General features: G+C 38.5%; 1 protein-coding gene across 3 annotated transcripts in view; it reads left to right on the top strand.

Annotated features, from left to right (window-relative positions):
* The window catches only part of MGAM (maltase-glucoamylase), an 80,239-nt gene extending 68,172 nt beyond the window's left edge, over positions 1–12,067 (top strand). For all 3 annotated transcript variants that reach the window (XM_014546745.1, XM_005875032.2, XM_005875033.2), the window contains exons 41-48: positions 3,185–3,333; positions 3,914–3,998; positions 4,866–4,922; positions 5,893–6,017; positions 6,992–7,080; positions 8,285–8,334; positions 8,924–9,094; positions 11,122–12,067. In XM_014546745.1, the coding sequence (XP_014402231.1) occupies positions 3,185–3,333; positions 3,914–3,998; positions 4,866–4,922; positions 5,893–6,017; positions 6,992–7,080; positions 8,285–8,334; positions 8,924–9,094; positions 11,122–11,199 (804 nt within the window). In that variant the 3' untranslated portion in view covers positions 11,200–12,067. The remainder of the gene's footprint in view (positions 1–3,184; positions 3,334–3,913; positions 3,999–4,865; positions 4,923–5,892; positions 6,018–6,991; positions 7,081–8,284; positions 8,335–8,923; positions 9,095–11,121) is intronic.
* The last annotated feature ends 6,049 nt before the right edge of the window (positions 12,068–18,116 follow it).

Raw genomic sequence — 18,116 nt, forward strand, 5'->3', positions numbered from 1 at the left:
AATGAACATGGGAGTGCAGATATCTCTTCAAGAGACAAATTTCATATAGTTGAATTATGTGGTAGTCTTTTTTAAATTTTCTGAGGAACTGCCATGCTATTTTCCATAGTAGCTGTACCAGTTTAAATTCCCACCAACAGTGCACAAATGGTTTCCTTTTCTCCACATCCTCACCAACACTGGGTTTCTTTTGTCTTTTTGATAATAACCATTCTAACATGTGTGAGGTGATATTTCATTATGATTTTGATTTGTGTTTTCCTGATGATTAGTGATGTTGGGCATCTTTTCATGCACCTGTTGGCCATTTGAATGTCTTCTTTGGAAACTAGAAATCAATAACAGAAAAAAACTGGAAAATTGACAAATATGTGCAAATTAAACAACCAATGGGTGAAAAGAGAAATCATAAGATAAATAAAAAATATTTGGAAACAAATGAAAATGGAAGAACACATACTAAAACTTATGAGATGTAACAAAAGCAGTTCTAAGAGAGAATCATTCAGAAGAAAGAAAGATCTCAAGTAAACAACCTAACTTTGTACCTCAAATGAGTAGAAAAAGAACAAAGTTAGCAGAAGAAAGGAAATAACAAAGATCAGGACAGAAATAAATGAAATAGACATCAAAAAAGTAATAGAAAAGAACAGCAAAACTAAGAGCTGTTTCTTTGAAAAGAAATAAAATTGACAAACGATTAGCTGGAATTCCTATGAAAAAAATAAAGAAGTCTCAAATAACTAAAATTATAAATGAAAAAGGGACATTACAACAGATATACCAAGGATTATAAGAGACTATATGCCAACAAGTTGGGCAACCTAGAAGAAATGTATAAATTCCTGGAAACGTACAGCCTGGGGCAAAAACCATTAACATACAACCTACCAAGACTGAATCATGAAGAAATAGAGAACCTGAACAGACCAATAATGAGTAAGTAGATTGAATCAGTAATAAAAAAATCTCCCAACAAAGAAAAGCCAGATGTTTTCCCTGGAGAATTCTATCAAACATTTAAAGAAGAATTAATGCCAATCTTTCTCAAACTCTTTCCCAAAACTGAAGAGGATTTCATACTCCCAAACACATTGTAGAGGATCAGAATTACCTTGTTACTAAAACCAGATAAGGGCACTATAAGAAAACTACAGACCAATATCCCTGATGAATATAGATCCAGAAATTAGCACACCAAATTTCATAGCACATTGAAAGATTCACACAACATGCTCAAGTAGGGTTTAACCTTCGGGCGTAAAGATGGTTCCACATATACAAATCAATAAATGTGATATACCACATTAATAGGATGAAGATAACAAATCATATGATTATTTCAAGAGGTACAGAAAAAAACATGGGCGTAAAGATGGTTTCACATATACAAATTAATAAATGTGATATACCACATTAAAAGGATGAAGATAAAAATCATATGATTATTTCAAGAGGTACAGAAAAAAACACCATTTGACAAAATACAATATCCTTTCATGATAAAAACTCTCAAAAAATTGGTTATAAGAGGAATGTACTTCAACATAATGAAGTAAGACAAGCCCACAGTTTACATCATACTCAGTAGTGAAAGTTTAAAAGCTTTTTCTATAAGATCATGAACAAGACAAGGGTTCCCACTCTCACTATTTCTATTCAACATCATACTGCAAGTCCTAGCCAGAACAATCAGATGAGAAAAAGAAACAAAAGGCATTCAAATAAGAAAAGAAGTAAATTATCTCTGTTTACAACTTATATGATCTTATATGGAGAGCATACGAAAGATGTTACCAAAAAACTAAGTTATCAATAAATTCAGTAAAGTTGCAGAATACACAATCAACATACAGAAATGACTTTTGCATTTCTATACACTAATAATAAAACACATGAAAAGAAATAAAGAAAACAATCCCATTCACAAGAGCATCAAGAAGCAATAAGCAATACTTAGGAATACATTTAACCAATGAGGTGAAAGATCTGTATACTGAAAACTATAAGTTATTGATTAAAGAAGTTGAAGAAGACAAAAACAAATGGAAAGATCTCATGTTCATGGATCAGAATAATTAATATTCTTAAAATGTCTGTACTACCCCAAACCATCTATAGATTTAGTGCAATCCCTATCAAAATTCCAATGGAATTTTTCACAGATATCGAAAAAAAAACTTAAAATACTTTTCAAACAAAAAAAGACCCCTAATAGCCAAAGCAATCTGAGAAAGAAGAACACATTTGGAGGCATCATGCTTGCTGATATCAAATTATATTATAAAACTGTAGTAATCAAAGTAGTATAGTATTGGCTTAAAAATAGAAACACAGATCAATACAACAGAATCTAGAGCCCAGAAATAAAACCTTGCTTAAGCTATCAACTAATATTTTACCAGGGAGCCAAGAATACTCATTAATAAAGGATAGTGTCATCAATAAATGGTGTTGAGAAATTGGTTCCCTATCTTGCACCATTCACAAAATTAACTCAGAATGGTTTAATGACTTAGTCATAAAACTTGAAACCATATAACTCCTAAAAGAAAACATGGGGAAAATGTTTCTTGACATTGGCCTTGGAAATGATTTTTTTGATGGGACTCCAAAAGAACAATCAACAAAAATAAATAAATGGGTCAACATAAAACTCAAAAGCTGCTGCACAGCCAAAGAAACAATTTTAAAAAATGAAAAGGCAACCTACAGAATTGGAGAAAATATTTGAAAATCACATATCTGATAAAGGGTTAATATCCAAAATATGTAAGGAACTCACACAACTCAACCAAAAAAACACCCAAGTAATCTGATTTTAAAAATGGGCAGGGGAACTGAACAGACATTTTTCCGAAGAAGACATACAAATGGCCAATAGATACATGAAAAGATCCTTATGGTTCAGTGAACCATCTTCACCAGTGTTCTTTAGATTATTCTTTTTGTTTAGGCAGCGTTGTAGCAAATATATCTCCAAAAAGAATGTCTTATGGGGAAATTTTATCAGCTGTCCTAGGAGAGCTTCAGTGACCTCTTTCAGTCTAATATTCTGTGTGTCTTATCTATAATCATCTTTGATTTAGTTAATTGTGATTTTCATTTGTAATAAATGTTCAGTGACCTCAAGTACCCCAGCTCCCCTACAGTGAGCTCTAAAATTCCTCCTTTTGTCCTTTAGAGGCAAGACCCTGTATCCTGGGATGATGAGTTTGTGAAAATCTCCAAAAGTGTCCTGCAGACCAGATATACCCTCTTGCCATATCTTTACACTCTGATGCACCTGGCCCACACAGAGGGCAGTACTGTTGTGCGGCCTCTTCTCCATGAGTGAGTGTTTAGCTGGAATCCCGATGACTAAGGGATAATTTTATTCTCTGTGGTGTCAGTTGAAGAAAACAGTTCTTCCAAATTAAATTAAAGACATGATTGCCTTTTGCCATAAGCTTTCTAGGCACCTGAATATGTTATCTAGCACGGTGTCACTGATACCCTGGATCTTTAATAAGAGACTATTGAATTTAATTTATTTTTTCAAAATGATACAATACAGAATAATTTCTTTCTAGATTAAGCATATGTAGACCTACCTATCTTTTATAGAAGCTCAGATCATAGGCATTCCAGGGGGAGATCTGAGTGTTGAAGGCCATTCTTGCATTTAGGATGTGCCATGGTTAAGAAACATGGAGATATCTATAGGTGAGAACATGTCTAAGTCTAATCATGTCTGGAGTTTGAAGAACATAATATGCAGAAAGAGAATGTATATCTGATTAAGGTAGAAAAATTAATTTAAGGTAGAGAAGCTGGATTTCTGACTTGGGTCTGAACTTGAGGAGTTTCTTCAAGGCCTTAGCCTGGAGCCCTATTGGCACCCTGATTATGGTACCTTGGTTTGTCTTTCCAGGTTTGTGTCAGACCGGGTGACCTGGAACATAGATCAACAGTTCCTGCTGGGCCCAGCCTTCCTGGTCAGCCCTGTCCTGGTGCCTGTAAGTATGGAGGCCTCTGATGAGCAGAGGTCCTAGTTACGAAGCCTGGTGAATGGGGGGAGGAGAAGAGGCCTGATCTGGTGGGGGTCCTGAGCAGTGGCTTCTTATTCTGCCTGTCTCTTCCTCTCTCTCTGAGTTGAAGTCCATCACTTAGGGGTTCTGGTCCTCAGCTCCCTCATCTTTAAAATCATCATAACAGATTCTGATTCATTCATAGAGAAGGAAGAAACCTTATGATATATTTGAAGATATACTAATTTCTTCATTAACTGAAGTAAGGAGTGTGATCAGGTGGGGGCAATACTGTAAAGATTCATTACAGTCCTCTGTCACCATTAAAACAAAACTTTTCATAAGGATCATTTGAAACAACGTGTATAATCTTACTGTTGAGGGCTAGGCCTTCCCTTCCTTCTATAGGAGGTCTTCAAGTAGCAAAAGCCATTTCCTTACCTTTACTGTTGATGATTAGGCTTCTGATCAAAGCATCAGGTAATTGCATCTTCTTCAAAACTTAGTGCACTAATCAGAATCTCTGAAGTATTGGCATGTAAAGCTACAAAGTTTTCCTCTGCCCCAGACCCAACTTTGTTTCTTTCAAGAGGGTGTATGTGAGTTAAGTCTGTAAGCAGATAATAATTCTTCTCCAAAATCCTGGATCCCGAAGGACTTTACAGAAGCCGCAAGCATAGGGCAGGCAAATCTCCCATTTGAAGTAGGGAGAGAAGGAAGGCTTCCCCACAGTCCTGTCCTCTAGAGAGATGAAGTGTGTGGGTCAAAGGCCATCACTGTTATTTTGACCAAGTTGGTTAGTCTGCCTTAGATAACTGAGCCCACTGCCCATGACTTATTTGTGTTTGATTTTAGAATGCAAGAAATGTCACTGCATACTTCCCTAGAGCCCGCTGGTATGATTACTACACGGTAAGTTTTTCTGATTATTTATACAGCCCGGGAAAATGGGAGCGTGCACAGGCTTTAGAATCTGACAGACCTCCGCTCACATTGTGGCTCTGTAACTCCCCTGATGTTAATCTTGCACAGGTCACCTTTAACCTTGTAGCCTCTGTTTTCTCACCTCCAAGTCAGGGAGAACCACTTCCTTCACAGAATTGTGAAATAACACATGAAGTATCTCACTTATTCCCTGGCCTTTGTGGGTGTTCTTAATGTGTTAGTTTTTATCTTTCCTTTTACCACCACTATTCACAATGGTGGTAACACTAGTAAACACAGGAAATTATTCTGTAAACTATAGTTTTTGTTTAATTTTCCCCCCGTGGAAAAGTTCATAAGTGCAGGGGCCTTTTCCTCTCTTTTTATTCCATGTCTCCTTCTCCAGCATAGATGCTCAAAGAGGAGTTGTTAAACCTAATTCCCCAAGGAAAGCGAGTGTAAAATGCACACAGAAGGAAGGGCCCTACCCTTGTGCACTGGAGCAATGCAGTTGCATTTGGAAATTCAGGGTGAACACATTCTCTGTTGTAGAATGTTTCTAGGCTCGTCTGAGCCCAGAAACTCATCTGGAAAAATAGGGTCTTCTGGAGCCACTTCAGGGCAACATTTTTATTGTTAAATGTATGGGGTGACATCAGGTAAAAAATTATATGTTTCAAGTGTGCAATTCTATAGTTGTATATTGCATTGTGTGCCCACCACCCAAAGTCAAATCTTCCATCTCCATATATTTGACCCCCTTTACCTCTCACTCCCCCCTCACCTCCTTCCCTTTCATAATCACCATACTGCTGGGTGAATGTGGGAAAATGTATAACAGGTACGTGTGGATGGATCATGAATAGGCAGCAAGTTTGGAAGAGTGGATGTCTGGTAAATGCACTGTTCAGAGGTGTGTTGTCTCCTTCATCATCTCCGACTTTCTTCTGGCCCTCAGGGTGTGGACATTAAAGCAAGGGGAGCATGGAAGACTTTGCCAGCCCCTCTTGACCACATTAATCTTCATGTCCGTGGGGGCTATATCCTGCCCTGGCAAGAGCCTGCACAGAACACCCACTTAAGGTGAGCGATGGGACCAGTTAGCTCAGATCTTGGTGGAGTCCACTGTAAGCAGTACTCTTGGGTCTAAAAGCAGTTGTACTAAACATTTTTTGTTACCTGGTTTGTTTTTTTCAGACTCTCTGCTCTTTGAACAATTATCAACAACTATTTTAAATCTAAGTGGGTTAAATGCTAGGTCTAATTAGTGATAATTGAAATGGAAGAAACTATTGCAGGAAAATTGTGTAAGCCATAATGCAGCTGATACCTGAGGGTGAGATTCCTCATCATACATGGATTTAAAAATTCTAGACCTAAGCCTATATAATAAATAATAGCTAACAGCAAATGAAAACTTGCTGTGTACTTAGAACTGAAATAGTATGAAAATTTCTATTTTTTCTTTAAAAAAGTTAAAAATAAACACTTATAGTGTAAGTACTGTTATTATCCTCATTTTATAGAAAAGCAAAGAGGCTTCATTGAGACCTGGGGAGCAGGCATTGATTAATTCAGAGTCACATAGTTAGTAAGTAGTTGAAGATGGACTAAAATCTATGTCTGTCTGATGTCAAGCTAAAATTCTTAGAGCCCTATGAATTTAAGTCCAAAAATTTAGTTAAAAATGCAATGAACTAAAGACAAAACTCACTATATACATATTTAGGAAGTTAGGTCATAAAAGAAGAAAGATCACAACATCAGATCCTTCCTCACAATGGGGGAGGGAAGGAATCTAATGAGTTTGCTTGTAGTGTCTGGTGGAGCTTATAGAACCTTAAAGGAAAACTCCCCTTGCTTCATTCATTAATTAATTCATTCTGGTATGAAGTCATAGAGCAAATGGAGACAAAACTAGAAGTAGGTCACGAGTATCTTGAAATCTGACTCTCAGTCTTTATAGCATGAAGGACTTCCTTTATGTTTTTTGAATACTCTTGGTTTGAGACTGTGCCTTGGTTTTTAACTAATGCCTCTCTCCCACTTCACTATAGCCGCCGGAAATTCCTAGGCTTCAAAGTTGCCTTGGACGATAAGGGAACTGCTGAAGGTTTGCTCTTCTGGGATGATGGGCAAAGCATTGGTGAGTAAGGGTTGCCTCAGATTCATGTCTGTACCATTGACTGGGTTCCTGGATATATTATAGGCCTGCTTTTCATTTTTCATGTTAAAGCAATTTTTCATTTTTTTATATATATATATAGCTGTTTGAAGTAGTACATAGTGTGCTTGATCCTTATGCTGCATGTAAATGAAGCTTAGCTGGGAATCTCTCACCATTATCCACTGTCCGAGCCAAAGCGAAAATTTCTTTGAACCAATTGAAGTATACTTCTATATGGTGTATGTCCAAAAGCACATTCCCTAATTGCATGGTTTATTGTCCCAGTAAGAGTGACAATACCTCTATCAACTGTGCTATTTATTTGAGGGAATTTTTCATTAGGAGTTACAGGAATTGGTGAACTTTCAGGAGGATGGTTTAATTATCATTAGCTATTTCTAGGCCAGTGCTGTCTAATCCAACTTTTTGCAGTGATGGAAATGTTCTATAATTCTGTTGCCCACAGTGATAGCCATTAGGCATAGGTGGCTACTAAGAATTTGAAATGTGACAAGTGTATCTGAGGAACTAAACTTTCAATTTTATTTAATTTTAATTAATTGTAATTTAAAGAGCTACATTTTGTCAGAGGCTACCTTGGACAGCACAATTCTAGAGGCTAGCCAAGGCCCTCTGATCGAGTGAGCAGTAAGCAAATTGGAAACAAGTGAGAAAGCCACAGGGTAGGAAGTAGGATGGGAATACCTGTAACAAGGCTCTGATAAGGCCACCTTCACTGGAGGCTTTTCTTTGGGTTTCTTTGTTCTCTGGAGTTTACGGTTAAGAAATTGCCTGATATCTCTTAAGACAAACTGACCAAGACACCATTCTTGGTGATTGTGATATGTGTCTACATCATGTATGTTCACATATGCGTGCTTCTAGCAGAAAGAATCGGGAAGTTCTGAGGTGACCAGGAAGATGTTGGGAGTGGTAGATAACAAGGGAGACAAGTGGATTAAAGGGAAACCGCATCATGTGAAGTGCGTCTGCCAGACAGCCGTGTCTACACACACCCATTTCAAACATCCTGTGCAAATTGAGGGTGGGGGCAAGAGTCTGACTAATCTCTATAAATACGTCTTAAATCACAAAATGGAAATCAGTAAAGAAAAAAAAAGACAAGTAGGCAATGAGAATTCTAAGCATAACTCCAGATCATGTTTACCTTGTTTGTTTGCAGACACCTATGAAAAGGGACTCTATTACATGGCCCGCTTTTCTGCCATTCAGGTGAGTGTGACTGATACTATGAAGGGGCACTAGAGTTCTACTGGCTTCGTAGGATGCTGGAGATCATAAGGGCATAAAGTACCACCTAGAATTCCTTCACTGCCTACCTTGCTAATTTGCATCCTTTCCTTTCTCTAGACTTCAGATAGATTTAGTATGCTACCAGAAGTTTTCTGTGACTAGACCCATTCATGTTTTGTCAGTAACTTATTCCAGTTTAGTGAGGCAGAGATGGACAAGCTATTTCGATGTTATCTAGTCCTTGTTCTTAGATTGTCTTGGAATGTTCTGCACATTTTCTGACTTCTCCACATATAGAAAGTAAGGTTCCTGATAGCTGAGACCCTTTACTCCTTGGACTTCAGGGCAATTCTGCAGACCCTGCAGGTGCTTTTTAGTCAAAGAAAATTTAGATGATAGTTGAAACAGGTGATAAAGTCCTGAAATCATGGTCTCCACTACAAGGACACAAGGTGGTAACTCTGAAGTTGTCTTACCTCATGACCTGCATTTGTGCCTAAAAAGAGGTGGGGAAAATTTTGAACAAATTTTGCTTTATTTATTTATTTTTTTATCTCTAATTTGACAGAATACGATGAAGAGTCATGTAATTTTCAACAAATACATCACGGATACAAACCCTTTGAATCTGGGCTACATTGAAATCTGGGGAGTGGGCAGTACCTCCATTTCCAGTGTCAGCATCTCTGTGAATGGCATGGATATAACACCCACCTTCACCTACAACCCTACATTAGAGGTGTGTGACCAGTGAAAGGTCTGAATGGTATTTCCCAACCCTGAGATGCATTGTGAACTGCCTGCCTTTTTCTTGCTAATGACACCCTCTCCTGCAAAGCTTTTCACCAATCCCTCTGTTTTAAGTGTGTTAACATGGACAGCACAGTGATGGAGGGGAAATCAGCCTTTATCATTTGGGATTGAGGGTCTGCGTCCTTACTTTCTTTTATTTTTTATTTTATTTTATTTTTGCTTAATCCCTTCACCTTTTTCAAGGAATTTATTTAGTTGTTTGTTTGTTTGTTTGTTTATTTATTGTTTTTAAAATCTTTATTGTTGAAAGTATTACATATGTTCTCTTTTTCCCCCATTGACCTCTTCTAGTCTGCCCCTTCCCCCGCCTGCCCCACCCACCAGGCCTTCACCACTCTATTGTCTGTGTCCATGGGTTATGCATATATGCATGCAAGTTATTTGGTTGATCTCTTCCCACCCACCCACCTTCCCTCTGAGTAGTCCTTACTTTCCATGCATGTCTCCTTGTCTGCAAAGCTATGTAAAACCCTGTGTTTTATTCCTAATTTCTGCCTCAGAGATCTACTTGATAGCTTGAACTACCATATTTTATCAGTTGTAAGATACCATTAGTTACAAGTTACCCCATTATTTCATGTGCCATAAAGACAAAAATAAGGGACAAGAATATGATACTGAAAATCCTATTTTGAACTTATAGTTTTGTAAAACTCTTTTAGACATAGGTTTTTATCATTTAAATATGTTAAGTGATAATACTGGGGAAGTGTTGGGTAGTGATACATGGACATTGATTATTCTGCCATCAAAGTGACTTAGAAGAGGTAGTTCCTGAATTTGAAGAAATATTAAAAATGCCTTAACCAATGTATATCACATAATTTTCCTTTTGTTATTTAAATATTTAAATCTCTTAGTATTTTATTTATTATTTAAAAAATAATTACATGACACTAATGGGTTAAGACATTTCCCAGATACTATCCCAGGTGCTGGTGATATAGAATTTCATAAAACTCTTCCACTATTGTCTATGAGATTTTCTCCCAAGCCACTAACATGTTTATACAAGTGTTTATCTTAGCACTTTCTTGATCTTACTGTCAGACTGGATTCATATTCCTTCCTAAAATGATCCTTAAGTGGTTTGCAGTTTATCCATTCATAATACCAGTAATAGCAAAGACGTTCATGTTTGCACAGATAATAACAATTGTCATGAGTGCTGGTTGGCTCACAGTGATTCCAAGACTGTTGATTGCCAGACACATTATGATTTCATGAATGTTAAATATGTGAAAACACTGTGCCTTGGGATTAATGAAGTGGTTCTAACATCTCTCTTCATGGCAAATAGAATCTTTCCTTGTGTGCTTACTCTTTGCTTTCTCCTGAACTATTTTTCTTCCATAATCCTCTCTGATTACAAGACCTGCAACAAAAGTTTTCCTTCAGTTTTGTATTTTTTTTTGTTTCCTCATATTTGTGGTTTTCTTATCAACCAATTTCCCCAAACTTTACCAAGAGCTCATAAAGGACTTTACCCGTTTTTGTTGCTGACCAACTCATGGACTGCACATACGGTGAAACTTTATGCAAAGTATTTGCCTAGAAAATAGTTGGAATATTGGACTCTCACTGACAGTCATCCAGGCACTGTGAGGGACTAGCAGAAGGAGGAAATAAAAGGGGTGCTCTGAAGGAAATCAATACTCCAAATGAATAGATATGAGGACATTTTCTCCAATTTGTCTGTGGGATTGTGTCTCTACAATGGCTGCATATTGCATTATTTTGAGGCTTGTTGTCTTGTCACTATCACTGAATGATCTTTGTCTTATAAGGAATTATGAAAGACCCTCGTCATCTGAAAATTTGAGATCAGTCTGCAAACTAGGCAATGAATTGTGAAAGTATCAGTGTGTTGTGTAGACCATTGGCTCATCTCTGATTTGTTTGCAGGAAGTTTCAATCATCTAATACCCAATACTTTTCCTTGGTTCCCAACAGGTGTTAAAAATTGATGTGACCAGCAGAAACATCAGCCTACATAATTTCACTTCATTGACATGGAAAAGCAATCTGTGAATTTTAAGAGCAAGATCCTGTGAATCACTTTGAAACTACTTATCCTTCATGCTTATAAAATTCTTGTGTGTTGCTAATTGGTTCATGCCCACTATGGGTAAAATCTTTTATTAATTTTGTTATATGTTTTGTCTGTGCCTTAACCCTATGGGATAGGCAGTAGGGAGGTGTTGAAAATCAATGGATTATCTTAATGTCTCTATATGATTAGTATGGTATCTATTATTCATCATTCAACATTTACTGAAGATGAACTGGGTCCATGGTGAAGTGTGTGTGTGTGTGCATGTGTATATGTGTGTAACCAGGAAATAGGTCCCACTCTCCTGCCAAGTAGACAAGAAAAAGCTTGCCAGGACAGTTTCAGGCCCTGGAGCTAACACTCCAAGAAAGTATCCAGAAAGCCATAACTCATAAAGGACATCTGTTGGTTGGTTACAGGGAAAAGGGAGCATTATGTTGACAGCAGGATAGAAGGGGAAGGAAAGGCAAACACAAGGAAAGGTAAACAGGAAAGATGAGTGGAAACAGATTGTGATAAAAGTGATCATGACAAATGAGAAGACAATATTAAAATATCAGGAAGATTAGTCTCAATGGGAGGAGAAAGGAAGAACCAACTCACTTGAAAGCAAGAAGAAGGGTTAGGGGAAACACTTAACATACGGGAGTAGGGGTGAAGATGGAATTTGAGCAGGCAAAACTGAAGGAAGGAGTTTGAATGTAAAAAATAACTTATTTTTGCAGTGGTGTGCTTTAAGATATGTAAATCTTTCTTCTCTATTCTGTGCCTAATGTATATAACCACAATTTACACATGTGCATGCAACTTCCATGCCAGAGCCAAATAAAACAAGCATATTTACAAGAGGTTTTGAATTCTGTGATATTTTGATCATGGTGATGTCAGTTCTGATTAAGGCTATGTCTTGTTCAGCACACCTTTGTAAACTAGTCTTGTTCTCTTTGGCAGCAGTCCCTACAGTCCAATCCACCAACAGAATGATTAGCTTTAGGAGTATCCACCCTTTTCCTCACACCTGTGGCATATCTTTTTATAAGATTTAGGCTGTGGAAGAGGGTACTTGGATTATTGTTGTTTTAATCATCATAGCAGCTGCTATATGTGGTAAAATATCAATTCTGACAAAACAGAAGTTGCAATACTATTGGTTAAAACTTTAGATGGTTCAAATTTGGGGTGAAAAAATTATATATTAATGTTCAAAAGGGATATTTACTTTTAGTGTGACTTGAAAATGAGTGTGTTATAAATGAATGTGTTTATATCCCTATGATTTTTTAACACCAAGAAGCCACATTCTGCTTGTATATTCTTATGTCAGTGCCTGCATAAGTCTATGTATATATATAAAAGCCTAAGTGACCATTACGACCGAATGACTGGAATGGCTGAAATGAATGGTCAACCACTTGCTATAATGTGCATTGACCACCAGGGTGCAGACACTCAATGCAGGAGCTTCCCCCTGGTGGTCAGTGTGCTCCCACAGCCAACCTTTCCCTGGCTGGCTGGCCCCCAAATAGGCCTTGATCGCCGGCCAGGCCGAGGGACACCACCCATGCATGAATTCGTGCACTGGGCCTCTGGTAGAATATAATATTGTTAAATTGGCTAAATGTTCTAATTAGCAAAAGTAGGGACTCATGGATGAGGGTTTGAGTTAACAATGCAACTAGCATGAAATGTGGAAAAGTAACCATGTGAATCCCTTGATCAGAAAGGTGAGAAACTTATTAGCTCTCCTCTAATCAACCTAGGAAGGCTACCAGGAGTAAGGCATTATTTACTTGATCTTTGAGAAATATTTTAGGTTATCATGAAGGGCATATTTGTGGAAGTTGGCTCTGGCAGCCACAGTAAGCTCAAGGAGAGGATTTCAGACTGGACAATCCCAATTGCTAAGTCCCTAGGTGAGCCATGGGAGGGTTGGCAACATTAGTAGAGTCATGGGACCCCTGGCAGTCTAGTGAAACCTATAATACCCCAATTAGGAAGGATGTTCTTAAATGTATAAAATAAAATGTATACTATTTTAAAGGAGTGCTATTATATTAAAATACACACATGCAAGTATTTAAACATTTAGTATAGTAATACACGAGGTGTTTATTTTGTTTGTTTTGCTCATCATAAATTTTATTTCCATCAACTTCTCCATGTCTCCTTGCCACATGCCCCAGACTGGTCTGCATAATTTCAGTTTTTGCTCCTAAATTTAAGCAATAGTCTCCTCTGTTTCTACAATTCCAGGGCTGGAGTAGCTTCCCATTGTCACTAACAACTTTGTGGCCTCAGTGTCCCCTGGTTGACTTCTCATCTTCTCATCATCTACTTGTTAAGTCTATACCCTTAAAAAAAAAAAAAAAGACTTGTTAAGTCTGTGCCCTTAAAAAAATACTCATAGAGCAGCAGTTCTCAACCTGTGGGTCGCGACCCCTTTGGCAGTCGAACGACCCTTTCACAGGGGTTGCCTAAGACCAGCCTGCATATCAGATATTTACATTACGATTCATAACAGTAGCAACATTACAGTTATGAAGTAGCAACGAAAATAATTTTATGGTTGGGTCACAACATGAGGAACTGTATTTAAAGGGCTAGAAGGTTGAGAACCACTGTCATAGAGGATTGTATTTTTTTGCTTATACCTGACTTACACAGTAAAATTAAGAGCTTAATTCATATTGGAATAGAATTCAATAAGTAATTGGAGGTTTTTTCCCTATCATGCATATCTATACTAATAAAAGGGTAATATGCTAATTAGACTGGGAGACCTTCCAGGATACCGGGTGCAGTTGGGGGCCATCAGGCCAGATGGGGAGGGCAGTTGGGGGCCATGAGGCTGGAAGGAGAGGGCAATTGGGGGCCATGAGGCTGGCAGGGGAGGGCAGTTGGGGGCGAGCAGGCCGGCAGGCAGAGTGGTTAGGGGCGATTGGGTAGGCAGGCAGGTGAGCGGTTAGGAGCCAGCGGTCCCGGATTGTGAGAGGGATGTTTGACTGCTATACTTCTGTTAGATATTAGATGTGGGTTTGGTACATATGGCCTTTATTATGTTGAGGTACATTCCTGCTATACCTGTTTTGTTTAAAATTTTTCTTTAGGTCATAAATGGATGTTGACTTTTGTCAAATGCTTTTTCTGCATGTATTGAGAAGACCATATGATTTTTATTCTTTATTTTGTTTTGTGCTGTATCACATTGATTGATTTACAAATATTAAACCATCATTGCATTAATGGAATAAAGCCAAATTGATCATTGTGTATAATCCTTTTAATGTATTGTTAAATTCAGTCTGCTAATAGTTTTTGAGGATTTTTGCATTTATGTTCATTTAGAATATTGGCCTGCAATTTGTGTGTGTGTGTGTGGGGGGTGCGGGGGGGTAAGGGGAAGGGAGGACGGGCATTCTTGTCTGGTTTTGGTATCAGGGTAATGCTGGCTTTGTGAAATGAGTTTGGAAGCATTCTGTATTCTTTTAATTTTTGGAAGAGTTTGAGAAGCATTGGTATTAATTTTTCTTTAAATGTTTGATAGAGATTTTTGAGAAGATGGCTGCCGAAGGGAAGGCAGACTGCAAGACAATGTGAGAGTGAGAGAACGAAAGGAGAGTGTATGGACGTACCGAGAGTGTAAATTTGTGGGTGAGCAATAGCTATACTCCAGGGGACTGTTGAAGACTGCCGGATCAGGCTCCCCTAGCCGGGCAGCCTCCATTGCTGCTGAAATCTCTCCCGGAGCAGCCGGCTCAGCCTCGGAGACCGGGCCATCTTGAGTGACTGATATCAGAAGCATATACATCCAGAAACCCTGCAACCATGGCACCCAGGGTCCAGCTACGAACCTAGGAACACCGGATCTCAAGCAGCGCAAATACTTGGACTCAGACGAGCCCTGCTCCTCCTCATGGAAAGGTCAGATTTCGCCTAGATAAAGGTGCGGTTTGTAATTCAGGTTGGAGAGAGGAACGCATGCGGGGGAAATCTGCACCCCACAAAGTCCCTGGCCGTTGGGGCCAGCATGATCCGTGAGTGTGGAAGGGGTCCCGCAGGGCTGCTGGCAGAAGGGAACTCTAAAAATCAGCCCTTAGCTGGACTGGGTGCAAAAAGGCAGCCTCGGATTTTGCCAGTGTGCTGGGTGCTTAGTGCCAGGGGAGAGAGGACGTGCAGAAGAGACTTTGGGAGAATTGCGCAAAGTGGCTCTTTTTTTTTTTTCCTCCTTAAACCTTTGCTTTTGATTATTAAACCCAATCCATAGGATTGCCCAGTTGGGGTCACTCACAGAGACTGCAGGAGAAAGTTGTTTTTGTGGAACCTGGGAATCAGAGCAGGGAGTAACGACCAAGGAACCAGTTCTGGGGCAGTCGACTCTTCCAAACCAGTATTAAGTGCGATAGGGAAAACAAAAACTAAATACTGGCTAGAGAGGACTTGTAGCCTTGGAGGTCAATCCAGAAACACTGCCACCCAGGGGCTGAACCACGAACTGACTCTTCTGTAAATACAAATAAAGGCAGACTGGGAAACAAAGAAATACTGCCTGCTTTAAAATCAGGACTGTGGTTTACAATACGGAGGAACAGTGCATTGAAGGGAACTTCAACACTCTCCTCAATACCTGACAGGAATAAGATGTGCCAAACAGAAGAGTAGAGGAAATGAAGGACCTTCACTACTGCACATTTTTATTTTTTTCACCTTTTACTTAAGAAACTAAATTTTTTTTCTCTTTTTTTGTCACCTGATTTTACCTTTTCAATTACTACATTTTTATTTTTAACCAGTATTATTACTACTACCATTTTACCTTTTTTTTAAAAGTGTCATTTTATTTTCTCTTTATTTTATTTTGGGATTAGTGTTCTACATTCTATTTTCACCTTTCCTTTAGCATCATTTTACTCTATCTCAACTTTACCTTTATGCCAGAACTCTCTTCCTCACTTTTCCCCTTTTGTTGTCCTGTTTCTCTTACCCTATTTATGCTTTAGATTTTCCCTATTCCTTCTTTTTACCCCCTGTTAAAATTTCACCCTACTTATATATCTAATTTCCAATCCCCTGCTGTAAGTACATATACACCTCTCTCTTCTCTTTCTTCACTATCCAATTTTTTTTTAAATCTCTGTCGTTTTGTTGTTGTTTGCTTGATTGTTGATTGTATTGGGGTTTTTTTTTATGCTTGTTTGTGAGATTGTTTCGCTTTTTCTTTTTTTGTTGTTTTTTTTCGGTTATTTTTTGCTTCTGTTTTCCCTTGCCTTGCTTGATATTAGTTGTTTGTAGTTTGCAATCATCTCTAGGTATCTGTTGTTGGAATTTGTTGGGATTAGTGGTTGTTCTATTGGTGTTTTCTCCCCATATAAATAGTTTCTTCCCCTCTTCTATTTCATTCTCTTTCTTTTCTCTCTTACTTTTTTTTCCCCTTTCCCAATTTCATTTTTGCACTCTTTTTCTTTCTTTTCTATTTTTTCTTTTTCTCTTCTTCTTTCTTCCTTATCCCCTAATTCTCTTTCCTCTGGTGGTCACCTTATTTGGGGTTATTAGTATCATGAATACATTTGTGTTCATTGCCTTGTGCGTTGTGCCTTGTTGTGTTGTATTTTGTGCCTTTAAATCAATGCAGCAGAAAGAGAACTACATAACTAAACACCTGGAGAAGAGAGATCACGGGGAAACAAAGAAACAGCCCACATATGAAAGAAAAACAGGCATCACCAGAAAAGGAAGTAAATAAAATGGAGGCAATGGAGGCAAGCAACCTGTCAGAGAAAGAATTCAGAGAAATGGTCATAAGGTGGATGAAAAGAATGGAAGACAAATTCAACAATATGTGTAAGAACCAAGAGGAAATGAAGAAGAACCAAGAAGAAATGAAAAATGACATCACTGCTATAAAGAACTCAATAGAAAGCATCAACAGTAGACTAGAAGAAGCAGAGGACTGCATCAGTGAGCTAGAAGACAAGGTAGGAAAAAATTCATTATAAAGAATTAATATTGAATTTTGGTTTATAGATCAATTATTTTTGAGTTTGTTGGTGTGAAGTCATGCATAGGTGACATAGTCATTGTCAATGTATTTTGAAATTAAAATCTTTTAAAAATTATATTGAATTTATTGGGATGACATTGGTTAATAAAATTATATAGATTTCAGGTACATAATTCTATAATACATCATCTGTATATTGTATTATGTGTACACCACCTGAAGTCAAGTCTCCTTCTATACTCATTAATCCCTTTAGTCTCTTCTACCTTCCCCCACCTTCCTTTTCCTCTGTTAATCACCATACTGTTCTCTATGTCTATAATGTTTTTTTCTTTGCTTAAGCTTTTTCACACAGTCCCAAACCCTTTCCCCTCTAACAGAATGGCTATCCTATCTAATAATAGACAAAGATGATAATTGACCTTACCTTCACTACGCCTCCCATGGGCTAATCAGCATGATATGCAAATTAACTACCAACAAAGATGGCGGCTAATTTGCATACTGCAGGCAGGGCGGGAGAGTGTGAGCCACCATCTGGGCGCCGTGTGCCACCTAAACCCCGCACTGCCTAAGCCCCACCCCCAGCTGGGACCCCTGTGTGCTGCCTAAGCCCAGCAAAGCCTAAGCCCTGACCCCAGCTGGGACACCATGGCGATTAGAGAGCAGGAAAGTGCCGCCCACAGGCAGCACCCAGCAGGGCCTGACCCCGGGTGCCCTGGCGATCCAGCTATCAGTGAGCAGGTGCTGGAAGCCGGTCCATCCTTGCTGCTTGACACAGTCGCTGCAGGAAAGAAACATCTGCACAGCATATGTTTCAAGGGACCTGGCATATATAGCATATTGTTCTTAATATGTTTGCTCTCCTTAAGCGCCATGTGTTTTAACCAAGGTCAC

The sequence above is a fragment of the Myotis brandtii genome, unplaced genomic scaffold, assembly GCF_000412655.1.
Source record: "Myotis brandtii unplaced genomic scaffold, ASM41265v1 scaffold455, whole genome shotgun sequence".
NCBI classification, from domain to species: Eukaryota; Metazoa; Chordata; class Mammalia; order Chiroptera; family Vespertilionidae; genus Myotis; species Myotis brandtii.